The 13,530-nt window shown below is 47.8% G+C and overlaps 1 protein-coding gene across 2 annotated transcripts in view; it reads left to right on the forward strand.

Annotated features, from left to right (window-relative positions):
* Positions 1-13,530, forward strand: part of DNAI1 (dynein axonemal intermediate chain 1) — a 69,282-nt gene that overhangs the window by 27,346 nt on the left and 28,406 nt on the right. The window contains exons 5-10 of one of the 2 annotated variants that reach the window (XM_005684075.2): positions 2,868-2,994; positions 3,244-3,353; positions 3,737-3,856; positions 5,550-5,609; positions 6,875-7,009; positions 11,885-11,969. In XM_005684075.2, the coding sequence (XP_005684132.1) occupies positions 2,868-2,994; positions 3,244-3,353; positions 3,737-3,856; positions 5,550-5,609; positions 6,875-7,009; positions 11,885-11,969 (637 nt within the window). Of the gene's footprint in view, positions 1-2,867; positions 3,007-3,228; positions 3,354-3,736; positions 3,857-5,549; positions 5,610-6,874; positions 7,010-11,884; positions 11,970-13,530 lie in introns of both variants that reach the window. The other variant, XM_005684074.2, reaches the window with a different exon arrangement.

Raw genomic sequence — 13,530 nt, forward strand, 5'->3', positions numbered from 1 at the left:
GACACTCTGTTTTGAGTGCCTGATAGAGTGCTTTCATTATTTTCAATACTTAACTATCCTGCAAACTACTCATTCTCATTTTGCAGATGAAGAAATTAAGGCTTAGAGTGGCTAAGCCTAAGATCATGCAGGTAATAGGGAGCAAAATCAAGATTTGGATCCAATTCTGCCCACATCCACAGACCATGCTCTTGAGCACTGCACTGTCCCATCTCCCCATCCATCTGTGTTACTGAGAGAGGAAGAGCTTTATGGTGACTTTTAAAGGCAGAATGTCCCATTCTGTGTGCAGAAATAGTGATTCTTTCTGTTCTCCAGGGATAGGTGGGCCTGGTACCAGCCCATGGGTTGGTTTCCTCTGTGGTGAGTTTATCTCAGTGTGCCATACAAAGGTAATACTTTTCTGTATGACTTGAAAAGGGCTGGGGACTTCCCTTGTAGGTCCAGTGGTTAAGAATCTGCCTGCCAATGCAGGAGACACGAATTCAGTTCCGGGAGGATCACATGTACCTCAGAGCAACTAAGCCCGTGTGACATAAGTACTGAGCCCATGCTCTAGAGCCCACGAGCCACAACTGCTAAAGCCCATGATCCCACAGCCCGTGCTCCACAGTAAGAGAAGACATCCACACACCACACGAGAAACCCATGAACCACCACTGGAGAACGCCCCCACGCAGGAACGAAGACCCAGCACAGCCAAAAATCAGTAAGATAAGATACAAAAAGGAATGAACCCCTGCTCTCAAACTTTAGGGCTAGGATGCTGACCACTAAGGAGGTAGCCTAGAGGATCCAGACTATAAGCTTTATAAAAGCAGGGACCATATCTGCTTTTGCTAAGCTTTGTATCTCTAGAACCTAGAAAATGCTTGGCACATTGTGTCTATTCAAAAATTATTTGTTGACGAATGAATGAACAAGGTTGCCTGTGCTTTAATAGTAGCCATGTTTCTCGTTTGCCATGTGACTTGACAGATGCCAAGCAAGCCCCAATCTTTTCTACATTTTTGTGATCCTCTTAAGGGATGGGGGACATGGTGTCTCTGAGGATCTATCCAGCCCTGGCATCCACTAAATAGAGTGGAGAAAAGGCCAGGTCAGGTGTGTTTGTTGACTATGTGTGACCTCTCTGAGTTCTGGTAAGGGAGGCAAGATAGAATCTCTTGACATGGATGAAGGAATCAGTGACAGGTCAATTCAGAGTTACTCAGAGTTGGAAGAATGTATTTTAAAATATGTCTTTGACAGCACATGTAAAATAATGAAATTAGACCATTCTCGAATACCATATACAAAAATAAATGTAAAAAGGATTAAACACTTAAATGTAAGACTGGAAACTATAAAACTCCTAGAGGAAAGCATGGGCAGAGCACTCTGACATAAACTGTAGCAACATGTTTTGGATCTGTTTCTTAAAGCAAAGGAAATAAAAGCAAAAAGAAACAAATGGGACCTAATTAAATGGTTACCTAATTAAATGGTTACCTTTGCACAGCAAAGATATCGGTTGATAAAACAAAAAGACAACCTACTAAATGGGAGAAAATACTTGCAAATGATATGACTGATAAGGAGTTAACTTCCAAAATATACAAACAGTTCATATAACTCAACATAAAAAACAACAACAACAACAAACAACCTGATGGGCAGAAGACCTGATTAGACATCTTTCCAAAGAGGACATGCAGATGGCCAGCATGCACATGAAAGGATACTCACCATCACTCAACATCAGGGCAATGCAAATCTAAACCACAATGAGATATCACCACACACCTGTCAGAAAGGCTGTCATCAAAAGACCACAAATAACAAATGTTGGTGAGGATGCATACACTGTTGATGGGAATGTAAACTGATGCAGACACTATGGAAAACAACATAAAGGTTTCTGAAAAACACTAGGGATAGAACTACTACGTGACCCAGCAGTTCCACTCTGGGTGTATATATATCTGAGAAAAACAGAAACATTACTTCAGAAAGATACATGCGCCCCAGTGTTCATAGCAGCACTATTTATAATTACCAAGATATGTAAGTAATCTATGTGTCCATCAACAGATAAATGTATAAAGATGTGGTGCATATATATACAATGGAAAACTACTCATAAAAATAAAATTTTGCCATTAGCAGCAACATGGATGGACTTGGAGGGTATCATGCTAAATGAAATAACTCAGATAAAGACAAGTACTGTATATCACTTATATGTGGAATCTAAAAAACACAATGAACTAATGAATTAACAAAAAGAAGCAAACTCACAGATACAGAGAACAAACCTAGTAGTTTCTAGTGGGGAGAGGGAAGGTGAGGGGGTAGTATAGGAGCAGGGGTGTAAGAGGTACAAACTATTAGGTACTAAATATAAAATAAGCTACAAGGATATACTGTACAACACAGGAATATAGCCAATATTTTACAATAACTATTATTGGACAACAACAAAAATTGGAATATAACCTTTAAAATTGTGAATCATTATATTGCACACCTGGAACTTATATGATATTGTATTGGGTTGGCCAAAAGTTTATTGGGATTTTTCTGTGAGGTGTTATGAAAAAATCCAAACAAACTTTTTGGCCAACTCAATACAACAGCTATACTTTAATAAAATTTTAAAAGGAAAGCATAAAAAGTCTTAACGAGAACTTAAGAACAACCACAACTTCATTTGTTTTCTCTTCTTGAAACTGGAATGCAGTGAAAACTTCAGGTTAACTGAGGATTTAGTAAGTGATAATTCTGTTAACAGGTGGACCATCTCAGGCCTTTTGAGTGAAGACAGACTGTATTTTGATGCCAGCCCTTTGGGGACCCCTGGTCTGATACAGCCCCTTTCTTCCCAGGAAGGCACATACAAGCTCATTGGCTTTGTGGACCAGCTGGCAGTTCACTTCACCCAGGTCGGGAACCTGATCCCCAAAGACTCGGATGAAGGGCGGCGGCAGCACTACCGTGATGAGTTAGCAGCCGGTAAGCCCCTGGGTCAACCTGAGGCTACAGCCCAGAGCCTGGTCCCCTTTCTCTGGTCACTGTAGGGAGGAGGTGGCTAAGCCAGAACACTGCAGAGCCTCTTCCTTTCTAACAGCTGGCTCTCCTGGGGAGGTCTGGGAGAACCCTGGGGCAGGTGAGGTCTGAAAGACAGAAACCAAGGAGGCCTTACCCTGCCAGGGGATAGGGGAGTGTGTGGGACTTTGGGCTCAACAGCAATATCCCACCAAGGTTCTCAGGAGTCCACCAAGGTGGTGATTTCAGAAACAGAAATCCTGGAAGAAGAAGAAGAGCCCAAGGAAGCTGAAGCTGGGAGTCAAACAGATGTGCCTATAGTTGAGGTTCAGTATAATATTGCTGTCCATCCCACCCCTTCCCTGGAGGCGGAAATGGCAACCTACTCCAGTATTCTTGCCTGGAAAATCCCATGGACAGAGGAGCCTGGCAGGCTTCAGTCCATGGGATCACAAAGAGTCAGACATGACTGAGCATGCACTTGCCCACCCCTTACGGCTCCAGCTTTGTCTGGAGGCTTTAAGGACACTCTGGGGGTGGGAACTGAAGGTGAGAAGTGAAGAGGCCACAGGTGCCAAGACCTCTGGCATCATCCTTTCCTCACACTCCCATCCTACCCCCGGACACAACTTCTCCCCACTCCCCACCCCATACCACCTTCTTCTCACAGCTCAGTCCTGGTCCTATGGGCCTTTTCTTTTCCTCTCAGGCATCTGAGAAAGTGGCTGAAGAAGAATTGATGACTTCTAAGCAGCCCAAGGAGCGAAAGCTCACCAACAAGTTCAACTTCAGTGAGAGGGCCTCACAGACCTTCAATAACCCTCTCCGGGTAAAGCAACCCTCCACCTAGCCCCTTTGCCTCGAAGCTCCACACTGTCCATAGTGGGGAAGAAGCAGGCCTGACCCTAACCCCTGCAGCCCTCAGCCTGGCAGGTGACAGGGCAGATGGAACCGTTTCACTCTCCAAGGAGAGCTGGGAGCATGTGTTCATGTCCCTATGAGTCATCCAGGCAGGAGTTCAGAGGGAGTAATAAGGAAGCTGGATTCCTCTATCAAGAGACTGAAACCTGAATTGGGCCTCAAAGCTGAGGTCAGAGTTTGGGGAAGGTAGAGGAGATGAGAGTGTGCCGGGGAGATGAGACTAGGAGCCAGTTTGACTGAAGCTGATGGTCTCTTTGATACACTGGCTGGTATTTCCCTGGCTCATAAATATGGATGAACCTGCTGCTACTGCTGCTAAGTCGCTTCAGTCATGTCTGACTCTGTGCGACCTCATGGGCTGCAGCCTACCAGGCTCCTCCATCCATGGGATTTTCCAGGCAAGAGTGCTGGAGTGGGTTTCCATTGCCTTCTCCTATAACTGCATAGTGATACACCAATTCAACTTACTGCTATGGGGGAGAAACACCATTTAATGAGACATGAGGACAAAGCACAAACCCGACTAAGGGCACACACTCTGTGGACCACAGCACGGCTATGACCAGAGCAAGTGGGGGGACGGGGGAGGGGAAATGGATGGGTAAACTACAGCCTCGGGGGCAGAGGAACCTGAGTACGGGCCGAAGGCACCTGTCAGGGTTTCAGGTGAGAGACTCACATATGTAAGGCAGTGTTCTACACAAGTCAATCTGGGAGGAGGGCAGAGGAAATAAAAGCAAAAAGAAACAAATGGGACCTAGGTAAACTTAAAAGTTTTTGGACAGCAAAGAAAACCATTGATGAAATGAAAAGACAACCTATTGGATGGGAGAAAATATTTGCAGGGTGGGTTTTTGGCAGCTCCTAACCACCCTCTGTAGTAGACAAGTTTATTGGCATTAAGTATATTCACCTTGTTATTCAACCTTCACCACCATCTATTTCTAGAACCTTTTCATTTTCCCAAACTGAAACTGTACTGTTAAAGACTAACTCCTCAACAATCCACCTTCCCCTAATCCCTGTCCTCTGGGGCTACTCCCATTCTACTTTCTGTCTGTATTCATGGGGTCGCAAAGAGTCAGACATGACTGAGCAACTGAACTGAACTGGACTGAACTGAACCACCCTCTGTAGTCCCTGTGCTGACACTGAATAATCTGGGTGAGACATGATGAGGGGCGGGGGGCAGGGAGGTGCACTCGCCTGGTGAAGCTAGAGACCCCAGCATATGGGAGAAATCATCTTGAGGTGAGGAAGCTTGGCCCAATGGCTTGCCAGAGGTTGACTGGAGCATCCGGAGGCTGGCCAAGGCCCGACTTCTTGTAGATCTGTCCATCCCCTACTTGGAGTTCTTCTTGATTGAAACTGTCATAGTCGGGCTTCAGTGGCCCTACTTTCTAGTTTAGGCTTCTTCTGAAGGAGGCTTGCATGAAAAATCTAGGCTTTCACTGCATCAGTTTGTCCTTTGCCCAGGCCACTCTTTACTTCCCCAGTGCTGTGTCCCACCCGTCCCTCAGTCCAAACAAAATGCTTCTCATATGGCTATACCACTGGGGAAAGAGGCTTTCTGTGGGTCACCTGTTGTCATTGTTCTCTAGGACCGAGAATGTCAGATGGAGCCTCCTCCTAGGACAAACTTTTCAGCCACAGCCAACCAGGTGAGGCCCTGGGCCAGTCTAAAAGCCATCACTCCCCACCCCACCCCCATCCCATATCCTTGTTTTGCTCCCTCAACAACAAGGGAGACTGGTGTGGTCATAGATTCCTCTGGAAGTCTGCTCTCCTCATCCACCTACTTCCTGGCTCCTTGTCCAATCTCTGAACTCCAGGCACATGAGACAGTAGGTCTCTACTCAGAGGGCTCAGAAACAGCCCAGGATAAGACTGTCCAATGGGGACACGGGTATGGTTTCTAGAAGTTCCTCCAAGACTGGGGAAAATGTACATTTCCCAGGAGTCTCTGCAGCCTGTGGCACCTCACAGCTGACTCTGCAGTGTTAGCACTCTGACCCTGCCCTTCCAGCAGCCTTCAGTGTTCCTGCAGACCCTCCTTCCCCCTCAAGTCCCATGAGATAACCACACTGATTTGGGCAGGATATGGTGCTAGATAACCTGAGCTCAGTCCCCAACTCTGCTGTTCACACTGTAAGGTCCTAGGCAAACCATGTCACTCTTCATGCCTCAGTTTCTTTATTTATCAAGTGAGGATGACAAACAGCTTCACAGGCTCTGAGTGAGATAACGGAAGTACGTGTGCAGGACCGGCCCCTGGGGGAATTACTAAAGAGAGGATGTGCCTCTCTGGCCTGCAGGTGGCAGTGACTACTCAGCTCTGGGGAGCACACAGAGCTACCTGGGGCATTTGCCCAGCCCCTGATCCATGCGGCTTCCTCTGCTACTATCCTTGGGCTTCTCTTGCTGTCAGATCCAGTTAGCAGGAATTCCCTTACTTTTGTTTATCTCTTAATGCTGAGAAAGTATGACCAGGGCTGTAGACAACAGGCCTGAGCCAATATGTTTATCCCATCTCTATAGTAGGGGGTCATTTTTTAAATTTCCTAGTTCAGAGTCTCATAAATCACTAAGAAAAAGGTGATCTAGCTGATCACTGCCCATTTGTTCTGCCTGGCGGAAGTGGTAGGCTGGAACGATACTGATCTCCAGCTGATAACCAAGCCCCTGGGTTGCAGGGTGAAAAGCCCAGCTTTCAGGGGTGCCCTGAGAGTCCCTTCATTCCTGTCCTAGAGCTGACCATTAGCAGTGAGTGTCACTGAATGCATAATAGCAGTGGGCCAAGTAGAGGATGCTATGAAAGCATGTGACTGGGTTTAGGATCAACTCCTTAAGCCGTAAAGGCTGAAGAGGAGCTGGCCAGGTGAAGATTTTGCCCTGAGATGATCCTTCTCACCTTGTCTTTGCCTAGTGGGAGATCTATGATGCCTACATGGAAGAGCTCGAGAAGCAGGAAAAGACTAAAGAGAAGGAGAAGACAAAGACCCCAGTGGCTAAAAAGATGGGGAAAATGGCCATGAGGAAGATGACATCTATGGAGTCCCAGGTTTGGTGAGGGCTCCCATGGCTCTGTCACAGAGAATGACTGAGTGGGCTCTTGGCTCCTGGGTAGAAAGAAGCCTGGCTGTCTGGTAGGACTTCACAGGCACTTAAGGGCAGGGGGCATGCTAGTGATACTTATGAACAGCCCTTTCCTTGTAGGAAAGTGCGAGGAGAGCTATAACTGCCTCTGGCATTCCACACATTCCTCCCCCTCCCCCACCCCTCACAATTTCTTATAGGTCTGGAGGCTGGCAGGAATTCAGAATTGTTGGGCTAGGGAACAGCGGGAGACATGGATGTTATTAAAAGCTTGATATGCACCTTGGGAGAGCTGGGGAGGCTTCCCAGGGCAGAGTGGCATGTGAGGATAAGGCTCCACCTCCTTGGGCAAAAGCTCATGAGGTTTGGGAGGGAGATTTGCTTTTTGGGCTTCAGTCCTTGGGTTTACTTGCACTCAATTCTTCAGGTCCAGGAGGCAAGTCAGAGCTAATCACAGGTACCGGAGAGTCCAGGCCAATGAGTGGCCACCCTGGGCTGGATTTGCAATGAAGAGCTATTCAGGAGTCATAGTAGAGGTCATGGTTGGGAGCTCGCTGTGGAAGTAGCCAGCATAGGTTGGGATTCATCATGGAAGTTACAGTGAAAAGTCACTGCAGGGATGGTCACCACAGGGAGATGCTGAGGGGCCATGTGTGTCCCTTTAATAGAGAGAGAGCTGGGTCAGGAGCCAGGGTCCTAATATGGAGATCAGGATGAGTCTGACCTGCAATGGGGCAGGAAGGACAAGGATCACAGAAAGCTAAGGTCACGTTCAGCACCTTGGAGAGCTCCCACCAGCTCTCAGGGAAGTAGTTCTGCTCCACCCTGGAATCGAAACCAGAGCGCACTCTCCCTTTCTCTGAAGTATGCCCACTTCCACTCAATTCCATGCTCAGGATAAAGTCACATTTTAGGGGAGGTTTGATTCCAGGCCCTGACTTAATCGGAGCTGTCCAGTTGAGTTTCATGTAATCAGAGCAAGTACTTGGTGATCATGACTGTGCTGGTATTGGAACCCTGAGGTGAAAGATAAGTCCTGGCCCTGCATTTGCCTTGTCTGGACCCTTAACCTCTCCTGCACCATTCCCTAGAGTTTAGGGGTTTCAGGGGGGTTACTGGCCTGGGTCAAGATTCACTTGAAGATCCATCAGGGTTTGGCTATGAGCTCTGTACTGGGAGCATGGTTAAAGAAACCTTAACTGCAGTCACCAGGACCCATGAAGTATAAGAAAGATCCCTTTGACTAAGGCTGAAAATTGTCCTTAGGTCTCAACCCAACCAGAATTGGTGTCTAACACCCTCAGAGAGGCAGGACCACACCAGGTTCTTCCAGCTTGGCTAACATGAAAAGCTGTGATGTAGGCAGATTCCAGCCCTCTGGACCAAGAAATGCAGTGAAGCAGGATACTGGGGGTATAACATAGCCAGTTAATACTTTAGTATTCTAGGTTGTCGCAGAGCACAAGTTTGAGTTTCCTGAGTCATACAGCAAATTCCCACTGGCTATCTATTTTATATATGGTAGTGTATATGCTTCCATGAGTGGGAGGGAGGCTCAAGGAGGGGACATATATATACCTATCAGTTCAGTTGGTCAGTCGTGTCTGACTCTCTGCAACCCCATGAATTGCAACATGCCAGGCCTCCTTGTCCATCACCAACTCCCAGAGTTCACTCAAACTCATGTCCATTAAGTCAGTGATGCCATCCAGCCATCTCATCCTCTGTCGTCCCCTTCTCCTCCTGCCCCCAATCCCTCCCAGCATCAGAGTCTTTTCCAGTGAGTCAACTCTTCACATGAGGTGGCCAAAGTACTGGAGTTTCAGCTTTAGCATCATTCCTTCCAAAGAACACCCAGGGCTGATCTCCTTTAGGATGGACTGGTTGGATCTCCTTGCAGTCCAAGGGACTCTCAAGAGTCTTCTCCAACACCACAGTTCAAAAGTATCAATTCTTCTGTGCTCAGCTTTCTTCACAGTCCAACTCTCACATCCATACATGACCACTGGAAAAACCATAGCCTTGACTAGATGGACCTTTGTTGGCAAAGTAATATCTCTGCTTTTGAATATGCTATCTAGGTTGGTCATAACTTTCCTTCCAAGCTGATTCATGTTGATGTATGGCAGAAACTGACACATTATTATAAAGCAATTATCCTTCAAATAAAAATAAATAAATTAAAAACAATACTTTAGTAATCTATTCGGCCTTCCCCCAAGGGAACTGATCTCTAACCGTGGATCCCAAGTACTAGGACAGGCTGTCTATAGACCAGAGTGGAGGTAAGAGTTGCCTTCACCTTTGCTGAGGCTCAGCATGTGAACAAAGTGATACCCCTTTAGAGACCTGGATCTGATTAGGTTGGTATAAAGCTCAAAAGTATGGGAGAGGAGAAAGCAGAATAACTTCATGATACCCTGAGGAAGGTCTGCAGTGTTAGATCTCAGGTTTCTGTCTCATTAATGATTTGGGTGAATGTACAGAAATGAATGCAAGCTTTTCTGATCTGAACAATTAGGACAGGAATGGGGGAAAGGGCTCAGAGGCCACAAGTTCAGTCAGAACCAATAAAGAGCCACGTCTGCTCCAGTAGCATAGTTTCCCAAACCACACTCTCTCCTCAGAGCACACCTGGAGCCCTGAGTCTCCCAGGACCAGGCTGGTCATCTGGGGAGGGATGGCTCTCTGTGTGGGGCTCAGAGCATGGGCCCTGGAGTCCATAGGTTTGAGTTTACATCCTGACTTTGTCACCGAGCTGAAAATTTTAAAAACTTGTTCTCTCATCTGTGGTGGTGGTTTAGTTGCTAAGTCATGTCTGACTCTTTGCAACTCCATGGATTGTAGTCCACCAGGCTCCTCTGTCCATGGAATTTTTCAGGCAAGAGTACTGGAGAGGGTTGTAATTTCCTTCTCCAGGGCATCTTCTTGACTCAGGGGTCAAACCTGTGTCTCCTACATTGGCAGGTGGATTCTTTACCAACTAAGCCACCAGGGAAGCCCAAGGAAACAGCCTAATGATACCTGATTTGCAAGCTTGTCTTGAGAACCCAAGATGATGTATGCACAGCCCCCAACATAGTCCTTGCTTGATCCTAGGTGTTGACTGTTAAGAGGCCACCAAGGCTGATGGAGCTGGGCGGGGCCACCTGAGGGAGTACTGACTTGAGGAATGAGGCCCTGTCCTCCCACATCAGAGGAGCTGTCCCCCGACACACACACCTTTCTGTGGCTGGAGGACAGAGTTAGGACCGTGGGGACAAGACTCAGGGAAGTAGGTTTCAGTTAACAGGCTGTCTGACCACACAAAATACCACCTGGCATGGAGAGAAACACTTGCCAAGAAGCTGCTGAGGGGGACAGATTCTTGCTTTGGGTCAGGGGGTAGGGGGAGTAGCTGGTTCCAGGTGAGCTCTGAGGCTTATGATTATAAGGCTCCAGTGAATGTCCTTGGTGAGTTTTCTGGAGGCAGTTTTGAAAACTGATGAAAGAGTCTGAAAGGGCAGCCCCCAAGTGTGACTTTGTCAGTCCCCACTACACCAGGCTGCATGTTCCCTCTGACACCACCATCACTGTTACCACTGGGCACTGGGTGAATAACACCACGCTGATTATTACATGTCCTACATGTATTAGGGTCCTACAATAACCCTGTGTTGCAGAAGGCATCATCCATCCCTGCTGTAGCAGGAGTACTCTAAATCATGGAGACCTTCACATACCTAAGGTTGCCATTGGGCTCCTAATCTGTGGGAGGCGATGGGAATGCAGACCTGTGTGGCCCCAGAACCCATTCTGTTAACCTCTGCACAACGCTGGCAGTCCTGGGAAAGTGGGTCTCAGAGAGCTGTGGCCCTTTGGGGCCCCCTTGGAGGGCTGTCCACTCCATTGGTTCATTCCTGCCACCTGCCCTAGACATGCTGGACCTGTCTTGCCAGCCCCAAACTCTTCACTCCTCTTTCAACCTGCTGTAGTGGTGTTCCATTGAGGACGTATGGAGTTTCACATGATAATGAATTTGGTTTTTGTTCAGATCGAGTCATTTTCCCTGATATGAAGCTTCCTGCTTTGCCTTTGGCCATGCGCAGGGCCTTGAGTTAGAAGCCAGTTCTGTCTCATACTCCCTATAGTAAAGGCATGTCTCTTTCCCTTCCCTGGACCTTCCCCTCAAATTTTTTTAAATTTGTTTTTAATTGAAGGATAATTGTTTTACAATATTGATTTCTGCCATACATCAACATGAATTAGCCAAGGGTGTATCTATGCCCCCTCCCTCTTGAACTTTCCACCCACTTCCCACCCTTTCCTACTGCTCTAGATTGTTACAGAGCCCCAGTTCGAATTCCCTGGATCATACAGCAAATTTCCACTGGCTATCTATTTTACATACCCCTCAACTTTTGACTGAATAAGTTGGACCACAAGATTTCTGGGACCTTTAATGGAAGTCCTTGTTTTTGCTCAGGCTGCTGAAACCTCTGTCCCCACCAGAGAAGCCTCCTCCCGGCCCTATCTGCTCTCCCCTCCAGTACCCCTTCTGGGCTCTCCTCAGGGCCCCTGTCTTGTGCTTAGAGATGAGCCATCTCCAGAATAAACTCAGGATGAAAGAGCAGGAGGCAAGCTCTACCTAGGGGCCAACTATGGCAGTGCAGACTCCTTGTGCCACTTGTGAGCTGGGCATTCCTGGAAGAGGGTGGTGAGGAAAACCTTTACAGAGCTATCTGGGGTGGGTGGAGTCAGAGAGGCTTTGCTAAACCAATTGCAAGTCAGGGCGGTAGCCCAGGGAGAGACCTGCCAGAATGGTGGCTTATGAGGACTGGTGGCCCCTGTATCTCCACAGAGTGATGACATCACCAAAGTGACCCAAGCAGCTAAAATCGTGGAGCGGATGGTCAACCAAAACACATATGATGATGTTGCTCAGGGTAAGATTTAAAGTGCCAGCAACTGCTATTACTAATTTATTAAAAATTGCTCATACAAAGTGAGTATTTGAGTGTCCCATGCTGGGTCCTACAGGGGCAAGAGGAGAAAAATAACCCCTCTCTCCTCTGGACGTCACTAGGGAAATAAGACTTACACAGTTCAAACAGGAACCATGGCATAAGAAAAAATGGGTGTAGTGATGTGAGCTGACAGCGGTGCATAAAGACACCTGCATGCTAGTTATTTAATGTCATCTTCCCCGCAATCGTGGGAGGCAGTGGAGCAGAGATTTTATCCCTTCTTCACACATGAGGAAGCCAAGGCCAAGGGCACCCAAACCTGGGTCTTAAGCCTCCTAGTTCCGTGTCCTGTTCTCTGCTCTGCCCAGTTTAGGGACAGTCTAAGTGCTAGACTGCAGACACAGACTGCTCTGGTCTCCTCGAGAACGGAGGAGGAGGAAGTGAGGCGCGGCCATGGTCATGGAAGGCTTCAGGGAGGGCCGAGCTGGATGCCAAGGGATAAGTGGCGTCTGAGTGGGAGATTAGCGGAAGGCAGACGTTCGGGCAGGGGACGGCACGAGCAGTGACTCACTCAGTAGTGAAAATGAATGGAAAGGACTCTGGAGACAAGGGACAGCAGGCTCATTGTCCCTGACAGGGACTCTCTTGGAAAGTGGGGAGAGTTCAGGCTGGAGAGATGGTTGGAGCCAGTTAAGAAAGGGCCTTGAATATCGCGCAGGGAATCCGAGCTTTCTCTGCAGAGTTCAAAGCTTCCTCTGTGTAGGAACAGAGCCTGAGGACAGCAGGGCTGAGGAGGGGGAGGGTATGACGAGGCAGAAGATGGGGCAGAGGCGAGGATGAGGTTCCGCTGTGGGTCTAGTGGGCCTCCCTGCACCTTACTCAGAATGCATCTTCAGCAATGGAGAAAAAGGAGCAGTTATAATAGTGAAAAACAAGCACCAGCCCTCCCTGGGAACGGCCTCTGTACCAGGTGTTGTGCTGTGCCATTTACACGTATTATTTTACTTCATCCTGACAGCCACCCTGTCAGGTGAATACCACTATGACCTCCATTTTATGGATGAGACATTCAGGCTGAAAGGTTGCCACTTGTTCCAAACCGCAGCTAGCCCGAGGTGTCAGGGACACAGTCGGGACTCGAAGACAGGTCCCCCGGATCCAGAGCCTAAGCACTTCAGCACAAGACCACAGAGTCACTGATCTGGAAGAGACATTTCAAATAAACACTCAATAGGTCTATGCGAGTGATTAATTAGTGATGTGGTGAAGCAAGAGATTGATTCAGAAATGCTTAAATCCTGGGGGCCTGGGAAATTCTGGCGTCTTTGACAGAGCCAGGGAAACGGAATCCTTCCCATGGCATGAACAGCACATTCCCAAGTGGCTTGTATTTCCCTGAGAGGTTGTGCATTTATTTGGAGCGGCTGCCTCCCTGGAGTTGGCAGTTCCCCACTGCTGGCTGATCTCCTCTGCTGACAGCCCAGGGCTCTTCTCCGTGACTTGATGCTCATTGCTCACCCATGGGACAGAGAAACCAGGG

The sequence above is a fragment of the Capra hircus genome, chromosome 8, assembly GCF_001704415.2.
Source record: "Capra hircus breed San Clemente chromosome 8, ASM170441v1, whole genome shotgun sequence".
Taxonomy (NCBI): domain Eukaryota; kingdom Metazoa; phylum Chordata; class Mammalia; order Artiodactyla; family Bovidae; genus Capra; species Capra hircus.